This window comes from Gymnoscopelus braueri, assembly GCF_963280865.1.
Source record: "Gymnoscopelus braueri genome assembly, chromosome: 4".
In the NCBI taxonomy this organism is placed as follows: domain Eukaryota; kingdom Metazoa; phylum Chordata; class Actinopteri; order Myctophiformes; family Myctophidae; genus Gymnoscopelus; species Gymnoscopelus braueri.
The window spans coordinates 25,462,066-25,487,150 of NC_137605.1; the positions used below are offsets into that span (position 1 = coordinate 25,462,066).

General features: G+C 44.0%; 1 protein-coding gene across 1 annotated transcript in view; it reads right to left on the reverse strand.

Moving 5' to 3' along the window:
• fhl3a (four and a half LIM domains 3a) overlaps nucleotides 1-17,602 on the reverse strand; it is a 56,698-nt gene extending 39,096 nt beyond the window's left edge. The window contains exon 1 of the mRNA XM_080426637.1: nucleotides 17,422-17,602. Coding sequence (XP_080282763.1) covers nucleotides 17,422-17,503 — 82 coding nt within the window. The 5' untranslated portion in view covers nucleotides 17,504-17,602. The remainder of the gene's footprint in view (nucleotides 1-17,421) is intronic.
• Between the last annotated feature and the right edge of the window lie 7,483 nt (nucleotides 17,603-25,085).

Sequence of the window (25,085 nt, forward strand, 5' to 3'; positions counted from 1 at the left end):
CTGCATCAGTTATGAGTATGCACTTTACTATCTACAAGAGCATTAAAGGTGCATAAACTGATCGTAAAACCCAAGGTGCCTGGAAAGTTTCCAATGCATACAATACCTGTACGTTGAACTTAACTGCACACACTAAATTTCCATTGTACGAAACTGCTGACCTAAAAATAGGTGTGGTAACGAGAGAGAGAGAGCGAGAGAGAGAGAGAGAGAGAGAGAGAGAGAGAGAGAGAGAGAGAGGCAGAGACATTTGTCTTCAGTCATGTTGACTCCTTTTTGAAACATCTTTGCTTCCCATTTTCCAGTCGTAAAAACAAATGTCTATGTCCTTTCCTCTGCTATTGGCTGTGAGAGCAAAACTGGGTTCATTTCCTGCTGGACTGTGACCCCTTGACCAGTGTGGGGGCAAAAACAATGAGGGGTCCAATACTAAATGAACACACACTGTGCTTCTTCTTCCTGCCCCCCTCCCCTCCCCCTCCACACACACACACAGCCCCCGTCACCCCAAACAGAGACATCTCTGGCACATCTCTCAGATGAACATCACACACAGTATAGTACATGTACACAATTCACAATCACGAGGATTAACAGGCGCACAAAGTGTAAACAGGCTGACACAGACATGCAAAAAGACAAAGTAATAATAAGAGACAGGAACATGATACTGTTATTGTTGTACGGCAGGGTGGCTCTCTAAAAATAGCCAATCTACAAGCTCTCGATGTGTTGATCGACACTGTTGTACGACGAACTATAATGCCTTGTCACACAACGTGCGGTGTGACATGTAGTGAGCTTGTAAGTCGGTTATTATTATGGCGTGGGACACGTATGTCGTACGATTAAGTATAAATCAGGGCAGGCTTATAAATTAAGCATTAGCCATACAGTAGACACAAGTGCACAAGTGCCCATATTTACACACACGTAAAGCGTAAAGTTTGTATTGTCTACGTCCGTGATGTTAAATCACACAATGTCGATCTTGATCTGCTATTTTCGGCAAGCAACACCATCATAAATCAGACTTACATTTAACGATGACAGAAAGTGTGAATAAAAAAATAGCCACTGTGTGCAATGACAAATTATCAAAATATGGACAGACATGACTAGGAATTGTCAAGTAAACATGTTTAATTTAAATAAAGCACTATCATTTTTTAAACATTATGGCTTTGAAACAATATGGCTTTGATGCAAATACAAACATGATGGTGGCAGTTAATTGAAAAAGAAATTCGATTAATGCTTCGAATTAATTGAACTGCAAAAACCCGAAATTGTCACATCCCTAGCACATATGCACACACGCACGCACGCACGCACGCACGCACACATGCACGCACGCACACACTTGTGCGTTATGCAAAGCGAGAGAAGACAGAGGGCTCGAGCACAAGTAAATAAACATGTCGACAGCAGCGGCCTGTCTCGGGGGACAATGGGTGACTTGTGCAGGAAGAGCGGACCCAGCGAGCAGCTGCATACACACACACCAGCAGTTTGTTTAAGTCTCTTTGTGGGGACTTCCCGTTGAGTGTAATTACTGCTCATATCCACAATCCCCGGCTTTTCTGCTCACATAAATGACGCTGATAAGATCAAACAATTTGATATATTTAGGAAATGAGTTTCAAACAAAGTTGGCAGATCTTGGTAATACCAATCTAAACAAGACGGATAACAGATGATGAATTGGAGCTGGCCCGACGTGTTTGGGGCCGACCACCGCCAAGTCACCCCTTTTAGCCCACAATCCTCGCCGATACAACAGATGATGAGAGGCTCCTGCGCGTTCAAACAATGATGTCAGCTCACTGGTGAGACTGCGTAGGAAAAATTCGAAACCGTAGTTGATGATTAAAATCACCGTGATTGCATCGGAGATTACAACACTTTGGTTTGCTTTGCCCAATGGAAACTAAAAAGGGGGGGAAAGCGAGTTAGGATTGTGGCAGAACACGTCTCTCCCCTGACCCAATTTTTATGATTCCCAGCGGACTCAACAAATGGGACCACCTCTTTTTCCTTCTTTCTCCATCTCCCCATTTTCTTTGACCTTCACATGGGTTACTGGAGACTGGAGAGTGAGTCACGTGTCTAATTGGACGCCTGGGCTGCTGATGAATTGCCGCAAAATCAGGAAGTGCATATGTGAGTGGTGCACCACTTGAGGTCAGTGAACTGAGGGTCACCTAACCCCCCGTACCCCCCTCCCCCATCCCCCCCCAAAACACCCTCCCACCTCCGTACCGCCGGGAGAACGCCCCGGCTCTGAAATGCAGCAGACAAGGCCGTGTGGCTGGAATGAGCTCACTTCAAAGGTGTCCATAAATCATACTGCCATGCCCAAGCCCGCCTCCGCCCGCTCCTTCTCCTCCAAACACACCCCCCCCCCCACCTCGCCCCCCCCCAACCACCTTTTCTCCCTGTTGTCCTCCAGTCCGGGTCTCAAACCAAGGCCCTTCGCACAAGTCACTCGCTTCACGCCACTACAACCAGAGTCTATTCATTCACACTCATCCTCTATGTGTGTATTGCTGACACGTTGTTTTTTTAGTTTTTTCTTTGTCATCCGCCCACACCGCTATAGGATAGATGAGTTTGATCTTGTGGTAACCTGGTCAACAGAGGGGTCACGGCAGCTAAATCACGGCGGCGGTAAGTACGGGGGCGTTGGCAGACTGTAACTAAACACGGACTGACATGAGACAGATCATCGCCCGCCATTGTCGGCAAAATAGCAATACTCCCTTTCGGTTAGACAACGGATCTCGTCGGACTTGTCCGGTGGTTCAACGGAGCGTCGAGGAAAGGCTCGCAAGTTCAGAAATCCAATTGCGAGTTGCTCGACTTTGCCAGAGGAGAGCCGCAATCCGTCAGCTCCTTATCTCCCACTGTCACACACTGGGATCTCTTTATCATGCAGCCATGCAAAACACCATTCATCTTCCCTACCTAATTCATTACAAGTGATAAAATGCAAAGTCTCTCCAGCTCCGGTTGTTAAATGAAGAGACAACGTGAGCACAGGTGCTTTGGTAAACACTGATAGCGTGGTTGAATTATGTTTGCTTCCCAACACAGACCTGTCTATCTCTTTCAATCTATTAACCCGTTCAATCCGGGAACGCATCTGTGTCATTTTAGATTTTTAGCCACAGCCATTATTTTATACTTTGGGCTATTCAAAAATAGCAGATACAAGCTCGAGTGCCGCACTATGAGCTTGTAGATCTGCTATTTTCTTTGAATATATATATATATTTAAAGCAAACATTTGTAACTCAAATCTTTGCTTCTGGGGGTCTCTGGAAGAAAATATGGGGGATCCGCGACCAAATACATATACAATTTTTGTTTGGGGGGGGGGGGGGGGGGGGTCCTTGACATGAGAAAGTTTGAGAACCACTGATATTATAGCAACAATCAAAACTGTTAGGATTTAGAAGACATTTGTATATGCGTTCCCGGATTGAATGGGTTAACCACCCCCCCCCCCCCCACTCCCTTGCCCGAGCCTACCCCCCTTTATCCTGTTCCTCTTTTCTATCAAAGGTGCTATAGGGGAATTCTTTGCTTGTAGTTAAGGAACACCAGGAACAGAAAACAGACTCCAACAAAGACGGTGTGTGACGCTAATATAGCAGAAGGGCGCCGGGTTCTCATCGCGGCTCCGTTTGGCCTGTTCATCAATCACACGAGTGTAAATTTACCTGACACAAAGTGTAAATTAGCGGGATATATGGGTCACGGGCACTTCAAAAGAGATGTGTTTTATACCTGACACGTCGAGCACGCTGCTGGATTCGGTGTGTAGCGATGCAACACGTGCCTGTCCATTATAGGGGTGCTACAGTTAATCAAACTAATCGATTATTATATATTTTTTAATCTATAATCGATCATTTGAAAAAAGAATCAATTAGTAATCAATCCCTATTTTGGGCATGTCATTATAGACAAAATGTTTATTTTTAAATGTCAAAAATAGTGAAAATAGCCGATCTACAAGCTCATTGTTCGACAAGGTATAAAACAACACTTAAGTGGTTAATCAAAGTGTTAAAATGTTAAAAAGAAAAGAAAAGAAAGAAAGTAATCAATAGAATAGTCGCTAAGACAATACTCGATAGCTGCAGGCAGCCCTAGCCCAGTGGTTCTCAACCTGTGGATCGGGACCCCCACATCATTTTGGAGGGGTCCCCAGATGACAGTACAGTGACAATTTAAAGACTTTTAATACCTTTAAAAAAGAAAATAAATAAAATGGAAAAAAGAGCATTACTGCATCAAAAGTAATCAACAAACTATACTATAAAAACTGGTAACATTGGCCAAATTGTCAAATAATATAAGAAAGAAGCAGAAATGGTGTTGAAATTGTGAAAATAGAAGATCTACAAGCTCACAACGCGAGGCGTTGTGAGCTTGTAGATCTGCTATTTTCACAATATTCATCTGTGGAACAGTCAAACAAAATGTAATGCATCAACACCTACAAGTCCAAGTGCTTGTCAGGGTGGGGGGTCCCCAGTTCAAATTATTTTGGAGGCGTCGCGGCCTTGAAGAGCTTGAGAACCACTCACTGCCCTGGCCCATCACAAACAAGCATGACACGGAGCGATCAATACCCATCATCACTGTCTTGGTGTGTTTTCTCATCGACTCTTACCACAGGATCACTTCGTTCTTTTCCAGCTTAGGATCAAACCCTAAACAGTTTCCATTTTTACCAGCGTTGGGAAAGCGGGCGAAGGGGATGAGGGATGGGGGTAGTCGAGGGGGGGGGGCTGAATACTTCCAGGGTGAAGTCATGGTTCTAGTGTCACTGGCCCTATGCTGTGCTGTGCTCACCGTCTGGCCCCCATTCTACCCCCATTGATCTAATTTCCACTGCCAGCATTGGATGTGGTTCTGTTTTAAGCTGGATGCCTAGGTCCCTTAAAGCACCGACCCAATTGTTAACGTATGGTGTACAAAACACACAAAAAAAGAGTAAAAGAACAAACAACTTAGTGATGTTTGCCAGACTCTTGAGAAGAATAGAGTAAATGTGTACAGTATGCTGTTTTTGAGCTGGGATCAGTGAAGAGAGGGAGGGGAGGGGAGGGAGGGGGGGGTGTGTAATATGGTAACCTATTCCTTTAATATCGCATATACGCTAGATCAGTGGCTCTCAAACTTTGTAATTTCAAGGACCCCCCAGTCTGGTCACGGACCCCCATAACTCAGAGAGTGTACAAATGCACTCTCTCGGAGTTGCAGACCTGAAATTTGGATCTCAAGTCTAATTTAGCTGGGGACCCCCTGGAACACCCTCAAGGACCCCTGGTGGTCCCCGGACCCCACCTTGAGAACCACTGCACTAGATGGTTCTGTCCTAGGCACAAGAACAACAGAATAACTATGAAGCAACTCCTCCTAACCCACAAATAGCACAAATAGGCTATAACATTATGGCTGAACTATATGGTTTACCTTAAAAGATGTTAAAAAAAAACACTGAAATATCTTGGCTGTTTAAAAAAAAAACGTATCGTATAAGTAGACACAAAAGAAACATCAGCGTTTGTTTATTGGTGTGTGCCAATAAAAAAAGTGGAAATGTGAGAACTTTTCCTCCATTGATTTGAAATTTTGGATTTTTTCAATTCCTACTTTTGATGTGTATACTGGATTTTGGGTCTAGCACTCCACTGAGAAAACCCATCGTTGATGCGCAACCTCTTTTTCTTATCTAAACATCAGCTATACTTTGAATACAGCTATACGACACGGCTACACTACAATACCCAGAATGCTTTGTTCCAGCTACAAAAGGAAAAGGAAGAGGTCAGTCCCGGATAGCAGCGACAGCTGCCTGCTTTGTTTTTGTTTTGTCATAATTGTACTCTAGCTAGCCCATACATGTATACGGCAAGGCAGTGGTTTTCAAAGTAGGGTACGGGGACTCACAGGGGTCCTTGAAGAAGTTCAAAGTGGTCCCCACCCAGTAAAATTTGTTAGCCTCAAAATCAGTTTAACCACTAAAACCCTACAGTATACAGTATACTTAAGACAAATTTGTCCGGTCCACGGCCAAATACATATTAATCTGGGGGTCCTTGACATGAGAAAGTTTGAGAACTATTGCAGTAAAGGAAGTCAAGCTCTGTAATTCAGCTCCAGTACATTGGTGATGTCACCTACTCTACTCTGGAACGTTTTACAGTCAGCGTCACTGCGTCAGAACCACGGCGCAAAACCACAGCCATATCAATCATTTCATTCCTGACTCACATAATATACACTAACGGATACAGAGAGAGGAATTAGACAAAATGTCAGAGTTGTCCTGAAAGGTTTAAGTTAAACTCCGTCCAACCAAGGTTTGGATCAGCTGTTGGGTCTATGGCAGGGTCAGGGTTGTGGTTCCGTAGATGGCCAGAGGGGGCGTCACATGGAAGGTGGTGTTTCAGGTGGCATCACACTCCACCCTATATGAAGACATTATTACCATCTGTCTGCATTTAAAAAATAGCATTTAAAGGTAGGGTAAGTGATATTTTTTGGTTAAAACAAAAAGTATTTTGTTAAAAGGTTAAAGCACTATATTCTGAGAGTAATCATTGCTATAGAGTGTTTGTTCAGTAACAGGAGTCTCCCCGTCTCTCCAGTTCTTTAATAAACAGAAAATACATTTTCCGGTAGGTGTCAAAATCTCAGCCAATCAGGGGAAAGTATCAATTTTTAAGCTTCATTTTTATAGTGTTCCAGTTCCAATTTTGCCTGCTCATTTCTTAGTGTCATCACTTCCAATTTCAATTGTTTAATCTATATCCTGATTGAGTTCTCTATCCTGATTGGACAAAATTGGAAATGAAACTGAAACTGAAACGAAAATGCATTTTCTGTTTTATAAAGAGCTGGAGAGACAAGGAGACTCCTTTTACTGAACAAACACTCTATAGCAATGAGTACTATCAGAATATAGAGCTATTTAACACTTATTTTAACCAAAGAAAATCACTTACCCTACCTTTAATTGAGATTCTATTAATTTATTATTACCTTTATTAATTATGCTAAAGCTACTGAATGTGTTTTGACTGACAATTTCAGATTTTTTCCAAAGCCATAGGGGCGAAAGCTAGGCCTGTCACAATTATTACATAATCACCTAATCGCGATTATTTGATTAATCACAAATATTTTTTTCATAATCGTCATTTTCAAAACATTTTCAAAAATACTGGAAATAGCAGATCTACAAGCTCAAAACGCATCACGATGTGACGTGTTTTGAGCTTGTAGATCGGCTATTTCCACTATTCATGTTTCCTTTTATTTTTTTAAGTATAAAGTCATCAAATATATGAAATATTTGTCATATCTGCCCTGTGCATTACATTACATTAAAGTCATTTAGCAGACGCTTTTATCCAAAGCGACTTACAATAAGTGCATTCAACATAGGTAAGCAAGAAAACTACTAATCACCAGAAGTCTTAAGTGCATTCTCTTCTAAAACAAGCAACTAAGAGTATACCTCGTGCTAAGGTAAAAGTGCAATATATCAGCTACCTACTTTCTTAAACAGATGAGACAAATAGGAAAATCAAATGAGCAAGAGCTAAAACAAATAAGTGTATCAAATAAACAAGATCCAATAAAACAAGAGCTCGTACAAATAATTGACAACAAGTAGGCAAGGCTAAGAGAAAGGGTCAGGGTAGTGTTTCCTGAAGAGGTGGGTTTTCAGCCTGCGGCGAAAGATGGGCAGTGACTCTGCTGTCCTGACATCAGTGGGGAGTTCATTCCACCACTGTGGCAGAACAGAAAAAAGTCGTGACCGTGTAGATCGGCTAGAAGGACCACTGAGCAACGGGGAAACCAGTTGCCCCGAGGTGGCAGACCGAAGTGGTCGGGCAGGGGTGTAAGCCTCGACCATAGCCTGGAGGTAAGAAGGAGCTGTTCTTTTCACTGCCCTATAGGCTAGCACCAGGGTTTTAAACTGGATGCGAGCCACTACGGGGAGCCAGTGTAGTGCACCTTTTGTTATGAAGCCTAAAAGCCAAACAGAAATATAATTTGTACTCATAATGTTCCAGTGTTCAAACACAATTAAATCGTTAATCACAATTATTGGAGTGACAATTCATAAAAATGTAAGTTAAATGTCGTAATCGTGCCCTAGCGAGAGTGCGTACGTTTGTGTTCGGATGAGAAGGGACTTGGAACACCGCAAGATAACGCCGGACAACAGAAGAAGCAACAACAACAACAACAATCAACAACTATCTCTGGTCTGTGAGCCATCTGGTAAATGTGTTCATTGTAGATGCTCTGATCTCCCTCTGGATTGAGTTATGTTCCAATTACTACAAACATCCTGAGCTCAATGCGATCTGTGGCTTGTGAACATTCTGTCAAACAATGATCTCACCACACCGAGTCGAAGAACTTCAGTGACATAAGGTGAATGATAGCGTAATGTTGAATGCCGACGGAATGACAACATGCTCCTTTTCTTAAGTGCTGTACATTTGTTGTGGTAAAAGAAGAAAAGTGTGTGGGATTTCTCCAGACCAGTACAAACATTTACAAGTTTCAGTCAAAGCGCACTGCGGTTTTGGTCAAATTCGCACGTCGGCCATTTTACTCTTACTTAAAACCCAGATTTAGTTTATTTATTGCTTTATTTAACAGGGGCCATGCACAACATACGTAACCACTGAGACAGAGTTAGGTATATAGCTCATGCTGAGCAGGGAGATGTTAAAAGCAATACAAACAAAAAAAATACAATTAACAATGTTTACAAATCACCTATAAAAGAGCATCATGCATTACATACTTGTCTCTCCGCCTTGTAGTTGGTTCCATACAAGGCTTTAGACCAGTGATCGTGCTTGGTTTATCTTGAGATGCCATGTTTTAAGTGTTGTTTTAAAAATGTCTGACATGGTTGCATTCGGATTCCATTTATTTGCTGCTCTGACTGAAAATTCCGACAAAAGTAGCTTTCTTACATTTAACCGTGTAGTCACCTCTGACTAATGCCTGCGGTCTCCCTAGCATTGTTCCTGCAGAATGATACACAGTGTTGGTGGTGCTGCAAGATCATATTAATTTATACATCAAGCACAAATCATACCCCCCCCCCCCCCCTCAAGTATGAAGTAAGGCATATTGTCTATGCATAGTGAGCACTGAATACTCGGTAGGGACTTGCATTTGTCTCCGATTAAGCTGGCCTGTGACAACTCGTTGACAGATGTTCCTACAGGCATTAATGGTGCGTTTTGGGTGACGCCCCTCTCCATACCATCTCCTCACACTCCCTCTTCTCTCCTACTGAGGAGGAAGCCAAGAAATCCCTCTTTGGCTCTCCATTACTCGTCCCTGTCATAAATCACCGTCATCTTCCCCCGCTGAGGAGCTGGCGTCCTTTTATAGACACGCCAAGGACACTTTCTCCCATTTATGGCTCCTCCAACCAAGGCACCGTACGAGGGGACGGCAAGCGTCCCATGAAGGTGAGAGAACACAGGCAGGCATAGGAGGGTACCCCCCCCCCCCCTCCCCCAAATCTTTCATCGTCTCTTCTCCTGTACACTGACCTTCCCTTTTGACCTCCTTACACGTCAGTGCCAACCTGTGTCCGGTCGCTGCCAAATGCACTCCTCTCTGTGTACATTAGAGAGGGGCAACTGTCATATACACTTGGATTTATGGTCCGGTGACTGACACTAGCTCACACCTCAACGCAAGTGGCGAGCCTGGCCTGCATCAGCCTGTCTCCATTAGAGCCCGACTGATGCCAGATTTGTGGGTCCGAAGCGGATCCCAATTTTGGAGTCCTAGCCCGCCGATGACCTTTGTTTTGACTGATATATTATCAATAAGTGGAACATTTAACCAGTTTTAAAACTTGATTTGATTAAAGTTTTTCACAAATAGAAAGTTCAAAAATAGCCAGTCTACAAGCTCACAACATGTTGCTACATGAGCTTGTAGATCTGCTATTTTTGAAATAAAACAATCGGGACAAATCTGTCTCCAAAGAAGAGAGAATGTTCTCTTCAACAGAACCATAGGGAAAGTTAAATGTGATAAAGTTTGTGTGTGTGTGTGTGTGTGTGTGTGTGTGTGTGTGTGTGTGTGTGTGTGTGTGTGTGTGTGTGTGTGTGTGTGTGTGTGTGTGTGTGTGTGTGTGTGTGTGTGTGTGTGTGTGTGTGTGTCTGTCTGTTAATGAGGAGAGAGGGCGATACAGAGTGAGAAATAGAAACATAGAGAGAGAGAGAGAGAGAAAGAGAAAAAGAGCCCATTGTGAGGCATCCCCGATAAGGAGTCACATTCTTGATGGCTCAACAGTTTTACCATGCAGAGCAGGGATTTGCTGCTGTTTACTTTAAGAGGGGGAACGCTCTCTCACAGCTGTGCTCCTAATAAACACCTATGTATTTAACGGAGAGGGAAGAATACATATCTACACAACTGAAACAGCTTTTAACAAATTCCAACAAGTCCCTCGGGGTCATCCAGGGTAAGCCAATTTATTGCAACACAGAAGATGCCTTTGACGCACATGTGCACACTTGCACGGACACATTGCACACCCACCCACATGCCACCCCTACCACCGCACGCATTCCTCTGATTACGCTTTGTCTTGCCACGATGTTACAGCAGGGTTCATGCTTTGCAGATGTGTTGAGGCCCACCTCATTAACTATTAAGGAAGTTAATCAGCGGTAACGAACTAGTCCTGGCAGTAAGCATGGCGGAAGCCAGCATGGGGCAAGGACGGTGACCAGCCATATAAAGACACAACCACTATACTGCCGTCAGGGCCAAAGTCAAATAACACAAATTGCACGAAGGCCAAATTGCCTCTCGAGACAAAACTGTTATGATGAAGGAGTCCTGCTACTATGCTGCTAGAGGAGATAATGCTTCACTGACAGCCCGCTCTCTGTCTCTCTGCGGTTGTTTTGAAAGGTGCCAGCCTGAGCCTTGGGCCTCTTTGCCTCGTTTGAGGCCTGCTGTGTATCACAGTGTGCTGCTTAATCGACTGCATGCCACATGGCCTCAAAATATTGTCCAATTAAGCCAGTGTGCCTGGTAAGCAAGGACATCCAAATAAGGACAGGATGACGAGTGGGCTGCTACTCCCCCACACAACAGTCAGTTCATTCCAATGCCGACAGATGGCTGTTGTGAAAACGAGTGGGAGCTTTCTCAGGACATTTTATCGCCCGTCGTATTCTAGAGAAAACAAGGATATCCTTTGCTGAATTTACAGTGAGATATAGCAACGTGTTGTTTGCCTCTCCAAATTATATTAAAAGTTGGACAACTTTAGCAGGTCTTAGCAATTCAATAGTGCAGCACCGATTAATTTCAAGTATATTTTGAAGCCAGTACGTTTGTACTTACTCAAGTATATTTTGAATACAGGACTTTTACATGTAACAGAGTATTTCTACATTGTTGTATTGCTACTTTTTCTTAAACAAGACATTTGAGTACTTTTTTTCCCATCACTGCCTGAGACATACTATTGTCATGTCCATGGTGTGTACTTGTACATCCAGTAGCTTCATGCTAAGGAAACAGGAGATAGGCTACTGACTGACCTATGGGCCACATGGCTTGGAAATCATTGGTTCCCAGGGCTACTTTAAGAATTTTCTCTCTACCATCTTTATTACTATAACTGGGTGAAATTACACACACCACGTGTACTGGAGAAATTCTCCCTACCCCACATTCTTCTCCTCAAGTGCCTCTGTTAACCATGGTTATCCTATGATTTAGCCATTAGCCGCAGCCCAACATAACCATTACTTTATGTATGAATTCATAATACACATCACATTACCAGTTGTATAAAAACCACTGCAATTTGTCTGCAGACTTACAATTTCTGCTGCCCCCACCTCTCCCCACTTACTCCCTTTCTGCACTCTACTTGATGTGACTTGCTGAGTTGGTTTTGGAGGCCTGTTCGCTGACAAACTATGCCCAGCTGTCATTTTTTATTTATGGGCTTCCATTTAATTCACCATGTAGAGATGTACTGTTTATTTGACATGAAAAAAAGATACATGCCAATGCATTGAGGAAATCCAAGCATTGAGCAATTATAGAGACTGTGTACACGTTTGGGCAGAGTATGGAGAGAGTCATTTGTGTTGAAAGCTGCGATGAAGCACTTCTGAGCACAGTCAGACTGGTTTATTTGACATCCTATTACGAGTGGCAGTAGGTTAGTCACATGAGTTCATAGCCACCACACACCTTGCATCACCACGTCCTATGATCTGTATCTGCTACATGGCGTACTGTTTTTGAAGTAAGACCTTTATCCTGTTACGCGTAATGCATACTTTGTTGTATGACTGATTTGCCCGCCGCTGACAAAAGCTGATTATTGACCCATTGCCACGTTTTGTTCAGTTGAAAATCATTATTTTCAGTGAGTGGCATGGATGGTCATTACGATGAAGTATAAAATCAGCCCTTAGGCTTTGAGACAAGGGTGCATGGACAGAGATGGGTGACTCACGCACTTCCTCAAGAGATGTAACCGAACATGACCTTGAGCAATGACGAGGTGCTGACTCTGCAAGATTCGCACACCCAAACAACATCTGTTTCATTGTGATATACGTAGCTGGTGTAGATGAGACATATATGATATGGGTGGGACTGCCCTGCATTCAGTATGCGACAGACAGACAGAGAAAAAATTAAAGGAGAGCAAAACAACAGCACAGAACAGGTGACAGGCCAAACGAGGCAACACATAACCTCACTCTTCATAAAACATATAATTGCATTGTATGAAACTAGAGAGTTTGCAGCTTACTTTTCCACACATATTCTTCTTTTTTTTTTACATTTCCTTTGAAGACATTTCCTTTGAAGCCATTTCCTTTGAGAATTGCAGGTAAGTGCTAGGTATAAACCTCTAATTGTATACCTGGAACCATGTAATTACTCTATTAGCATAGTGTAAGTTACCCTTTAATCCCCTTAGTGGCTGATATAAAGTTTAGGTTCACTATACATACAATTTCATGTGAATGAATGAATACCAGGGTAGAGAGAGTGAGAGTCAGGATGACTGAGTTGTGAAGAGCATGTGTGTGTGTGTGTGTGTGTGTGTGTGTGTGTGTGTGTGTGTGTGTGTGTGTGTGTGTGTGTGTGTGTGTGTGTGTGTGTGTGTGTGTGTGTGTGTGTGTGTGTGTGTGTGCGTGTGTGCGTGTGTGCGTGTGTGTGTGTGTGTGTGTGTGTGTGTGTGTTGGGGGGGGGGGGGGGGGGGGGGGGGGTTATTAGCTCCCAAGGGGGCCCTGTCTCAAAGGATCAGGTTTCGGCCATTTACCAACAAAGCGTCCATGGAGGAAGCCTTGCACCCCTCACAATAACACCACAGCACCTGGCCATCCCCATGCAGGAAACCTGAGGTCACTTCCCTCCATTCAGGGATACTAGACATACTCCTGCTGCCAGCCACGTGCCCCCCGCGGCCTACTGGAACAGGCTGCCTGGCTACAAATAGAAGGCCAGATGGCCAGAAGTGAGGGTCGAAGATGTCGCATAACTTGAATAAAAGGCCTAAAAGCATTTAGAACAGCTAACTCTGGGAAACATAGTTAGGTACATCTGGGGAAACATACGTCGGCCTACCGTGTATTTTCACATGCACAAAGTTGTGCGTTATGTGAGACAATACACAGTAAACAGATTCCTATAGCTTTTGTGTGGTAGAAAGACAATGAAAGGTCCAGCTTTAATCCTGCTCCAACCACCTGCAAACACTTGACCAGCGTTTCTCCATCATTATCAATGCCCAGGGTTAAAAGATGCCAACCCCCCCCCACCACAAAAGAACTCAGCCACAGCCAATCCGAGTCATTTAGTTACAGTCCCACTGTAGTTTAGAGCTGGCACCAGTCCAACCACCACGCAGGGCTAACCTTCAGAAAACACTGAGACCTCCAAAGAATGTGACCGTGGTCGAGGCTGGCTGGAACTGTGTCGCTCCAACGCCGACGTGAATGAGAGAGCGAGAGGGAACAACAAGAGAGGGAAGAAAAAAGCAAACAAAGATATTACATAGCCAATAGGCTTCGTCAAGGCAAGGTTCCCAGCCGCTAAATTATGACAGAATGACTGTATTTTTGGTTGGCTGGGGTTAGTTTTTTGCTTGTTATTGTGAGCAGTTTGTGTTAAAAATATAACACCAGTTGTGTAAGGACAGCAGGGTGCCCCAGGCACCAAATTCTTCTTAAAGTGGACGTTCAGTTCAGTTGTCAGTAGAAGGGGGGGCAAAGAGAGCTATGCATTTGTTCAGTAGTTGAGAACATGCAAACAGCTTGGGTCTTCAGCCAAACCGTTTCCTGCAGTATTTCATCCGTGGCCGTGACGTGATCGTTGTGAAGAGAGGACCTATTTCAGTCAATTCAGATGTTCTGGGGTCACACAGTTTGGTTGTAATTCAATCTAAATGAATCAGGCCAGGTTCAAATGATGATTAAAAAAAGAGGTACATTCCTGAATTTTTATGTGAATTATTGTTTTTCGGAACATTTCATATCAAGAGTATAATATATAATTGAATTACAGTGATGTCTGACTACAGAATACGAGAGGCCTGTCTGATCATTCCTCTGGTCTTAGGTATTACAAGCAACACAAGTATGAAGCAGCCTTTCCAATTGAATTACATTTCCAAAATAATTCTTGCAAAAACTAAAGAAAACATTTTTATTTGTGATTAAATTGTATGCGTTTGAGTGCCAAGTCCATTTTAAAGCCTTCAAATCGTAAGATTCATTATTACACACTCCTCCCATTGGTAGGAACGTGGTGTTCTCTAATAAAGTTGTGGTCTGCAGGAACAGTAGTTAGGGTTAATGTGGGCACCGTCACCATCTTTGCATCATATGATATTAATATTTAGCCTGTGAAATCTTCAGCATAGAGCCATAGACAATTGAAACGGCACATATACTGTACTTTCAACAGATTAAAGGTTCTCCAGCTACCACAGCAAACACAATAGCACAGCTAAGATGATAGCAAGCAATGATGCTGCTCCTCACACTATACAACTACAACTTCTAGTACTACTACTACAGTCTGTACTGCATTTATGATGTATACACTAAACAAACTCTAAAGCCGCAACACAGACACACCCATCCCAGACGTACACTGCCACATCCCACTTCCTGCTGCTCTTAAGGAGAAGAAGAGCAGCTTAGCCTGAAGGACTTTACTCCCTGAGGCATCCACATACCTCTCAGCTCTCAGCAGTTTCTGGGACAAACTCAAAATATCATGATATTTTTAACCATATCTGCCTTTATATAGATATTGTGACAATAACATCGCATAGACAATTCTTTTTCATTTTTCGAAAATGTTCAAAAAAAGTGAAAGCCGCCAAATCTACAACCTCACGTTGTGAGCAGGTTGGGCGAAGGTATAAAATAAGTGACTAAAACCGAGGAAAGACAACACTTTTGCTATATCACAATATCCAAAATCAGAGACGATTCTCATGTCATGATATCAATATAATATTGATATATTATTGGCCAGCCATAGTGACAGTTGGTCCTGACTCAACGCAATTCACTGGGTCACAAATCCAATATGCATTGTTTCTCTGGAGCTGTTCCCTCTCTCTCCGTCTCTCTGTAGTGTGTGGGGTATGGTGGACATAGGTGTGTGTGTGTGTGTGTGTGTGTGTGTGTGTGTGTGTGTGTGTGTGTGCGCGTGTGCGTGTGCGTGTGTGTGTGCGTGTGCGTGTGTGTGTGTGTGTGTGTGTGTGTGTGTGTGTGTGTGTGTGTGTCTGTCTGTCTGTCTGTCTGTCTGTTTGAGAAGAAGGTAGAAGTTGACTTGAAAGGCACAAGAATTGAAAACAGCGAGAAAGACAGGCAGAGAGAAAATGTCCAGAGGCAGACCAGACCCCTCACTTGTCACAGGAAGAGGTCCCTGCTTTCCCCTGGTTCTGCTTTCCAGGCTTTGCCCCAGGCAATGTGTTTGACTAAGGTGTGAAGCATTAAGTCTTGTCATATTGTCAAAGCCCCCCCCCCTCCCCACACACACACACCACCTTTAGTCCAAGTTCAGTGGAATCTCACATTTTGAACAATAATATCGTAGTCATAATTAAATTAAATAATGGAAATTCAAAAACAAAATAGGCAATCAACATGGATCTTTGTGATAATGTATTAGGCCTACTTGAGCATTCATTTTGTTGCCCGTTCTAGGGACTTTGAACGGGCCTATAGGATCACCTGCATGGTCAAACTTCTTGTCCAATACTTTAATGTTAGCCTACTCCTTAGAACAGTGGTTCTTAAAGTGGGGTTCAGGGGACTCTCAGGGTTCCTTGAGGGGGTTCTAAATGGACCCTTACAAGTCTGTCACTCTGACAGTATACAAATGGAACCAAATGGACCCTGTATACTGTCAGAGTTAAGGAAGGTCCTTGAAATGTAAGGGTTTGAGAACCACTGCCTTAGACCCTGGGTCCATGGGGGGGTCCATAGGACCCCTACATGTCTGTTCTTAGAATTAAAAAGTTTGAGAACCACAGGACTACAGCCCTTCATTTACCTGTCACTGATCATTTACAGTACAAATAGGACTGCTGTCATTCATCCATCCATTCATTCATTCATTCATTCAATCATTCATTCATAGCCCCAGCATCTTATTTACATTTCCCACATTTCCTTTTAATGTATGCTATATTTTTTTAATCAGCAAATTATTCTTCATTAAAATGTCACCGCTTCTAGCTCCTTGACAGTTAAATAGTTGTAAACTGCTTAAAGAATTTTCAATAATGTATTCATATACGGTGTCAACGTTTTTGTGGAATCCAACGGGAAAGCAGTGGTGGAAAAAGTACTCACATTTTATACTTAAGTAAAAGTATCAATACTGCAATATATATAGCCTATAGGGCTTAGTGTGTTTTGTAATAATAATCTAAATCTACAAAGTAACTAGAAACTAAAGTTTTCATATAATTGAAGTGGAGTAAAAGTGCAATATTGTCCTCTGAGATGTAGTAGAGTATATCAGTAAAAGTATTGAAATTGTAAACTACTGAAGAAAGTAAAAAATACCTCAAAATGTTACTTAAGTACAGACAGTACTTGAGTACATGTACTTAGTTACTTTACACCACTGCCTAAGAGAATGATGTTGAAAGTCGGAGAAAAGAAAGTCCCAGAAAGATTCAATGAATTGAATACACAGGACCCCAATGGAAACAAGCCATAGTGCTTTCTTGGGTTCAATCCTTTTAGCCTTGTATTTGCAATAAACTGTACTTTCTGTGCTTTTTTTTGCAAACTGTAAAGTATTCAATCAATCAATCAAAACGCTTCTTACCCGAAGTTATGTCTGCAGTTGAAGGCACCTTTGCAACCTGACGATCGTAGCCCAACACCTCCGTCTCTGTGTCAGCAGACATTCAACCGATCAGGACTCACGATGTAAGTTAACTTTTAGTTTCTTTCACTAGTAGTCAAAGCTCTGGGACAGAAGACTGTTACTTACAGCCTACCGGCTACTTTTGTCCTATAACTACTACTGAGGAAGTTGCCAGTGAGTGAGTCACAAGATGATCCCGCCCCAATATTGAGGAGAAAAATTCCTCCCTCTCCCTCGAACTTCAAACAGTGACTAGAGAGCAGAGACTGGTGCGAAAATGTGGACGAGAGAACTCCCATGATGGGCCTTTTAAACAAGTGATCTTGTAGTAAATGAGACCCCCCCCCACACACACACACACACACACACACACACACACACACGCACGCACGCACGCACGCACACGCACGCACGCACGCGCGCACACACACACACACACACACACACACACACACACACACACACACACAGAAGTGATTTAATTAACATGTGGCTGGCGTAGTATCCAGTTTGGTTCCCAATTGCTTTTATCACAAAACGAATGATTGATTTGATTGATCTGCATCAGTATTGATGCTTGTCCTGGATATGTGGATACTTAAGGTGATTTCAATGATATTAATCAACCATAAAATGGCTGTTGACAACCATCACCACACACACACACACACACACACACACACACACACACACACACACCTTCTTCTTTTTACTGGATTCTTGTTTCATGAACGTCTTTAGCATTACAACAAAAAAAAATGTATATTACTCATATATGGGTAACCGCCGGAGTCCTGCCCTCAGGGCTCATCAATACTAATACAGTTTTCTGTTATTGCGGGGAAAGCTTTAGCTGAAAATAGCTGGTGAGGGTGAGCTTGACGATCTGCTATTTTCAGCGAAAGCTTTCTTCACAATGCGAATGCTGGGGTTTAAGTGGTTAATGTGAGCAAGCAATTAACTTGGTTAAGATGAAGCTTATTTACAGGCTAGAGTGCTAGACAGTAAATGAGCGATATTGAATAATAGACCATGGTAAAGCCAAAGTCTGGAAAATGCAATCAGTGTACTACTGATGAAACCAGGCATATGAGCAAAAAGTTTGTTGGGCTTACATTGTGCATTTAGCTTTTCCAAGCAAAACTTAATTGTGTGTCCCATAAATGGCGACTTTTTAGATCCTCTTTGTCTTATGTCTGCTCCTCCAGTCCTGGCATATCATTTATTACATGATTCAGCTGAGGTTGTGACTTCCCATATGAGTATGAACAGCTTTTGTTTTTTTATTAGGCTATATAAAGTAATCATACACCTGCTCCCATGAGTCAGAAAGTGATAAACAGCTAGATTTGTCCTGGGCATGTGAAACACTGATGTTGACACAAGCACCAGCCCGATCACAGATAGCATTGTTCCAGGAGCCTATTGCCCCAGCACGTCTCTAAGGATACAGGCCTCCAATGTCCAGCTCACAGTCAACATTTTCCATGATTGTCTTCATGGTCTTGTCAACTGTATGGCACACAAGCATTATAAAAACTCTATATGAGAATCAGTTTTGTTGTCAAATCACAGGTTACAGAAGTAAAAAAGTGGGTGAAAGTCGTTTTCGTGCATAGTTCTATCATATTGTTATTTCCATAGAAAAAAGAAAGGGAAGAAGAAGAAGAGGGTGGCAAGGGGAAAAAGAGAAAAGAATATCTACATATTTACACAAAGTAACTGAGATCAAATATAAAGGTGCGTGAGCATAGCAGCAGATGTGTACTGTGCATGATATACTATGGAGTTAAGGTGCTAGAAAACACAAAAAAAGACAAAAGTATGTACTCATACACCTAAACATTTATGCACACAAACAAATAGGCCTACCGTATACTGTATACACACACAGGGAGAGAGACAGAGTCACTATGGTCACCTGTCGGAATCATTGAAAAGATTTACCTTTTCGAATGTTGCTTTTAAAAGTTAAATGTTTCTGTGTATTATTTTGGTTGCTATACTTTTGGGGTTGCTGGGAAGAAGTAGCCTTTTTGAGTTCAGGAATCAGAGCAGCCGGTTTGATCCCTGGCTTTGTGTCGAAGTGCCCTCGAGCAAGACACTGAACCCCTAATTGCTCCCAATAAGCAAGTTTGTGCCTTGCATGGTTGCCTCGACTGTATGTAACGCACATTGTAAAGCACCTTGGATAAAGGCACTATGGAAGTGCAAACCATTACCAAGCCCCATACTGTAGAAGATAGTGAGCAAGATGGAGCACTTGTCAAACGTTTATGGGAATTGGCTCGTCACTCAAGCAGGGCATACATTTCCAAGTCAGTCAGAGCTGAACAAATAAAACTGTAAAAACTGTAAAAGACAGTATCAGACAAGACGTCATAGCAGACTTTTTGACCCAGCTGCCCCAGCTCCTTACACGGAACTAGCTGTTGTAAAACAATAATAACTACCTCCATTCTTTGTGTTGTTCTTATTATTATTATTGTTACTAGGCCTACTCTGGAACGATGCAAGTTGGAAATGCATGTTATGCAATGTTTTATTTATGCACATATTGCCCATACATGGAGATCCCTGATGTCATCAGTATATGCCCATATATGGGTATCCCCCCTTTGTGCCCATATCTAGAGCTGACTGATTTGTTGGCTGATGCCATGACGACACATTGAGGTTTGACAACACACTTCAAATTTGGTGGTAGCTGCTTTGGGAACTCCTTATATGGTTATGGCTGAGTGACATGAGTCAGAGGTCCGTCCACTGGGCCGGTGCTTCGGCTGGGGTTGCCATGGCAATCCATTGGCTCATTTGGGCCACAGCTAGAGCCTGGCCAGAGCCTTTTCTGGCGGTTATGTACAACCGCCTATCCGACCGACTTGACGCCGGGCATGGCACTCTCTCGGGTCATCTGCAACGTGCGTGGCGAATTTGAAGTAGGTCGGTGGAACGGTTCTCAAGATACGTGGATTACAGACGTACATACATACTGTACGCACATACGTACAGAGATTCCTTGCATTTATTGTAAGATTTGAAATTACATCTGGGTGGGATTACATTATTGAATTTTCTACACAACTGCAGGCATGTGAGTCACAGCACAACATGTGACAATTGCAACAGTGTGATTCCTGATACTTATTTGACCCCTCCTGTTCGCCACACCGCCTCTTAATTATGAATTCTAATTTTACACTCTGAGGCGTAGGCCTGTAAGACTGCACACAACAAATTAGAGGAGAGAAGCCTGTCTATTCATCATGTGAGAGATAGTCTGATGAGTCCCTCACTGGTCCTCTTCTTCTCAAATAGGTTGAGGGGCCATTCTGTAATGTATGACACGCTGAATCTGTCTACTCTCAGCTTTGAAAAACAAAAAGGTGAATGAGAAGCTGATTGAGTTACGTTAAGCCATGTGTGTTAGCATTTTTGCGATACTGAGATGTATTGTACACAGTTAGAACTTTAGCAATGACATATTTCTTGCGCCAAGGTGAAACCAACAGAAGAGTCATTCAGTGGGAATGTAATCAATCTAACTTTTTATTTATATATCCTAATGTTATGACCACTCAATATATTTTGGAATGTGACCTTTGAAATTTGTGACCGTTGAACAACAGGAGTCAGTTTTGCAAACGCTCTTCACACCAGTTTTCAAGTCGTAAGTATACTCTGAACATTTAGTTTTGAATGCCAAATTTCTCCCACTTGACGTTACCAATGCAGAAATACTCTACAACAGCCTTATTTATCAACATATGGCATTCATTGTGGCATTCAGACAGTTTGACATTGTTGTCACGTGACTGACAACGAGAATGTGGACCATGCAGACTCAACAGTGAAAACATTGAAAAAGAGAGAAAACTAGAAAAAGTGCTCCTCGGATAACCACAATAACGTCAGGTACGTTATTGTGGCCTCCTGGTGGCGCTATAATAGGCCAATGTGAAAAGTCATTTCTTCTTAGGCCTTTCACGGCAATCAGACACTGCATTCATGATTTGAGGCTTCTGTTCCACAAATGTGTTTTGCTAAATTAGACCTGCTGGTGGCGCTATAACAGGCCAATGTGCAAAAGGTGCCATTTCTTCCTCGGCCTAGTGGGAATGTGCGTGTGAAATTTCACGGAAATTGCAAGCTGCGTTCATAATTTGAGGCATTTTGTTCAAAACGGACCAATCCTGCAAACCTTGGAAGCCAACCTTAGCCAATGAGGATGGAATATGGAAAATGGGACAGATCCGTGTTGATCACATGACTTGGAGATACTGTGTACCAATTTGCGTGACGTTTGGATAAAATCTGTAAGAGTAAATGGGTTTTGCACAAATCGGCCTCCTGGTGGCGCTATAACAGGGCTATGTGAAAGATTTGGGGCAGAGGTTCTGAATTGGCATCCAGGGAGTGTGTGTGCACAGTTTCGGAGCGAGCGGGCCAACGGTGCCGGAGATTAGCTGTTCACAGACGGACACACACATGGACACACGGACACACACACACACACACACACACAGACGGACGGACAGGGGGCAAAACATACTCTCTCGCCATGCCTTTCGGCCTGGCGGAGACAAAAAAGAAGAAGGCAGGTGTGCCATCAGAAGCAGGCCTTTGCCCCATGAGGTGTGCCTGAGCCTTGAACACGTGCAGGCTGGGTGAATCACCATGCAGAAGCTTGCTTCTGGTGACTCAATGCTGGTAAGAGTTGCATACCGGACGGTGAGAATTGGTTATAGTCATTCCGTCATTGTCATTGTCTTGTCTTGCACTAAAATATATGGAAACCAAATTTTTTATTGGTAGTTAGTTACAAACAACCTACTAAGCCTAGTGCGAACAAAAGCTTTTACAACTACCCAGATGACTGTCATGCTTTGCTAAATGAAATTTAGTACACTAATACGATATGGCATTTTGAAAACTCCTGAGTCAAATTAGCTTAGCTATAATGTGCATCATGGCCCTGAACTTCAGATTAAATGGAATGCTCAAAAATAACAGACCCATTTTGGTATTAATGTAGTTGTATTCAACGCATGTTCAGGAGTAGAGACCTCCCTCTGCTCAACCTCTGCTCAACTTGATAAGGCAATCACCTTACCAAGTTCAGCTGCGCTGCTTATCTCTCAGCCAATCCACACTGCAATCACCACAGTATAAATACACCTGCGACTGTTCAACTACCTGTTTGATTTGGCTGCTCGCAAATCCAAATTTGTTCTGCTTCACGATAGACAAACACAGGTTACGAGTACTGCACTTGTAGATCGGCTATTTTGCTATCAATTGCTCAATTGCTCCATTGACCACAGCATTCTCTCATAGGTGAGTATGAGGTAAGTATGAGTATTAATCTGTTTATATTTTAATTGCCAGTAGCATCCGTTGAGCTCCAGCCATAACTTCTGTATCATGCTGGCCTCATAGGTCTACATTAACACATGTTCATTTGACATGCCCTCTAAATTACTAAATATCTAAGCGTTCAAGTGTTTCTAGCCATTGTCTATCACCTCAGTAGTTCTCCCCGAACGCCGCAGAAGACAAGCTCTTCTAAACAACACCTCCAGCCATCAATACCACATTGGAGGTCGCTTTAGTTACACTATTCCAACACATTGACACTGTTCAGTCTTTACTGTTTCGTGCATTTAAGCGTTCTATGCATCTAAGCGTTCCATGCATTCAAGCGTTCCATGCATTTAATTGTTCCATGCATTTAATTTGTCACGCGCATTTAAGCGTTCCATGCTTTAAGCGTTCCATGCATTTAAGCGTGCCATGCATTTAATTGCTCCATGCATTTAATTGCTCCATGCATTTAATTTGTCAGGTGCATTTAAGCGTTCCATGCTTTAAGCGTTCCATGCATTTAAGCGTTCCACTCATTTAATTGTTCCATGCATTTAATTTGTTACGTGCATTTAATTGTTCCTTGCATTTAATTTGTCACATGCATTTAAGTGTTCCATGCTTTAATCGGTCTATGCATTTAAGCGTTCCATGCTTTAAGCCCCCCCCCAAGCGTTCCATGCATTTAAGCGTTCCACGCATTTAATTGTTCCCCCCCCCCCCCGCTCCATGCTTTAATCGTTCTATGCATTTAAGCGTTCCATGCTTTAAGCGTTCCATGCATTTAATTGTTCCATGCATTCAATTTTTCTATGCATTCTCCCCCCCCTTCCCTTCCCCTCACGCCGGCCGGCGCACGCCTCGTGCGCCGGCCCACCTCCAACCCCCTCCCCCTCACGCCGGCCGGCGCCGGCCCACCTCCAACCCCCTCCCCCGCACGGCAGCCATTGCGGCGCATTTTGCCTTCCGCCCACCGTCCAGTTTCTCCCGCTCCCTCACCAGCACACTGGCAGGTGATTCAACGCACCTCTGGTGTTCCAGAACCAGCTCTCCCAGATCACCATCAATAACGACTGAATTCACTCTGACGTTCAACGCAGTGGGTCCCTATCGGGACCCTTGTGTGTAAGTACCGCTCTGGATCGCATCCTACCTGTACATCTATTATATCTACAACATCTGATCAACGCACTGGACTCCTTTCGGAGTCCAGGTGTGTAAGTAGCCTTTCTAGCCGCTGCTAACCACTTAGCCCTTGGCTAAACAACAAACACCAGTATCTATCTATTGGACTGTGTACTGGCAGTTATTTCTCTCTCCTTAGATGTCGCCACTTACCTCAGATGATTCCGAACTGGTCACCTTAAGGTCCGAGCTCGAGACCATCGAGGGAGTCCTGAAGGATGTCCTCCGGAGGAAGTCGCTGCTGCAGTCCAGGCTGGACAAACTGGTTCCCAACGGACCCCGCTGTTCGAGTCCCACTCCGGGCCGCTCCTGGACGTCTGTCGTCAGGAATGGGAGAAAGCGTTCTCTTCCCTGGTTCTCTCCTGGAGGGGGACCAGCGCGGACAACGAACGTTTGCTTCCCTCAGCCCAGCCGTGCCAAGAAGAACAACAGGACCACCACCTCTCGCCAAGGAGCGTTGGCGGCCGTCCGCAGGGGCAAGCCCCGCCCCCGCAAGCAACATCACAGCGCGTCCTTACGGCCACGGGCGTCCCTTTTTCAAAATGGGCCAGAAGGCCGACCCGTTTGCAGCCTACCTGGCCTACCTCCGCACGGAGCGCACCGTGCCCCCCTCCCCCGCAGCAGGATCGGCTCTGCCCACTTGGGCCTCTCACTCCAGCTCCGCTGCCCACCCGTCATCCTCAGCCACGCCTCCCGCTGCTCCCCACCCTCCCTCCCAACGTCAAGTGAGCGCTCTGCCCTCCTCCCTCCCTCACCTTCACGCCGCCCGACGCAAGCCTCGTAAGTTCCCTCAGCTCTCGCTCACAGGCAGGCACTGGCCAGTACCTCGCCTTCTCCCCACCACCTTCCCTCCTCCCCACCCCCCCCCCCCCCCCTGCTCCCAGCCTTCCCCCCCCCCGCTCCCAGCCTCCCCCCCCCCCCCCCCCCGCTCCTAGCCTCCCCCCCCTCCCTTGCACGGCGGCCATCGCGGCACATTACGCCTCCTCCTCACCTCCCTACCTCCTCTCCCTCACCAGCACGCCGGCGGGTAGTGCAGCAGCGCTCCGCCCACCTCCAACCGCCTCCCCCCCCTC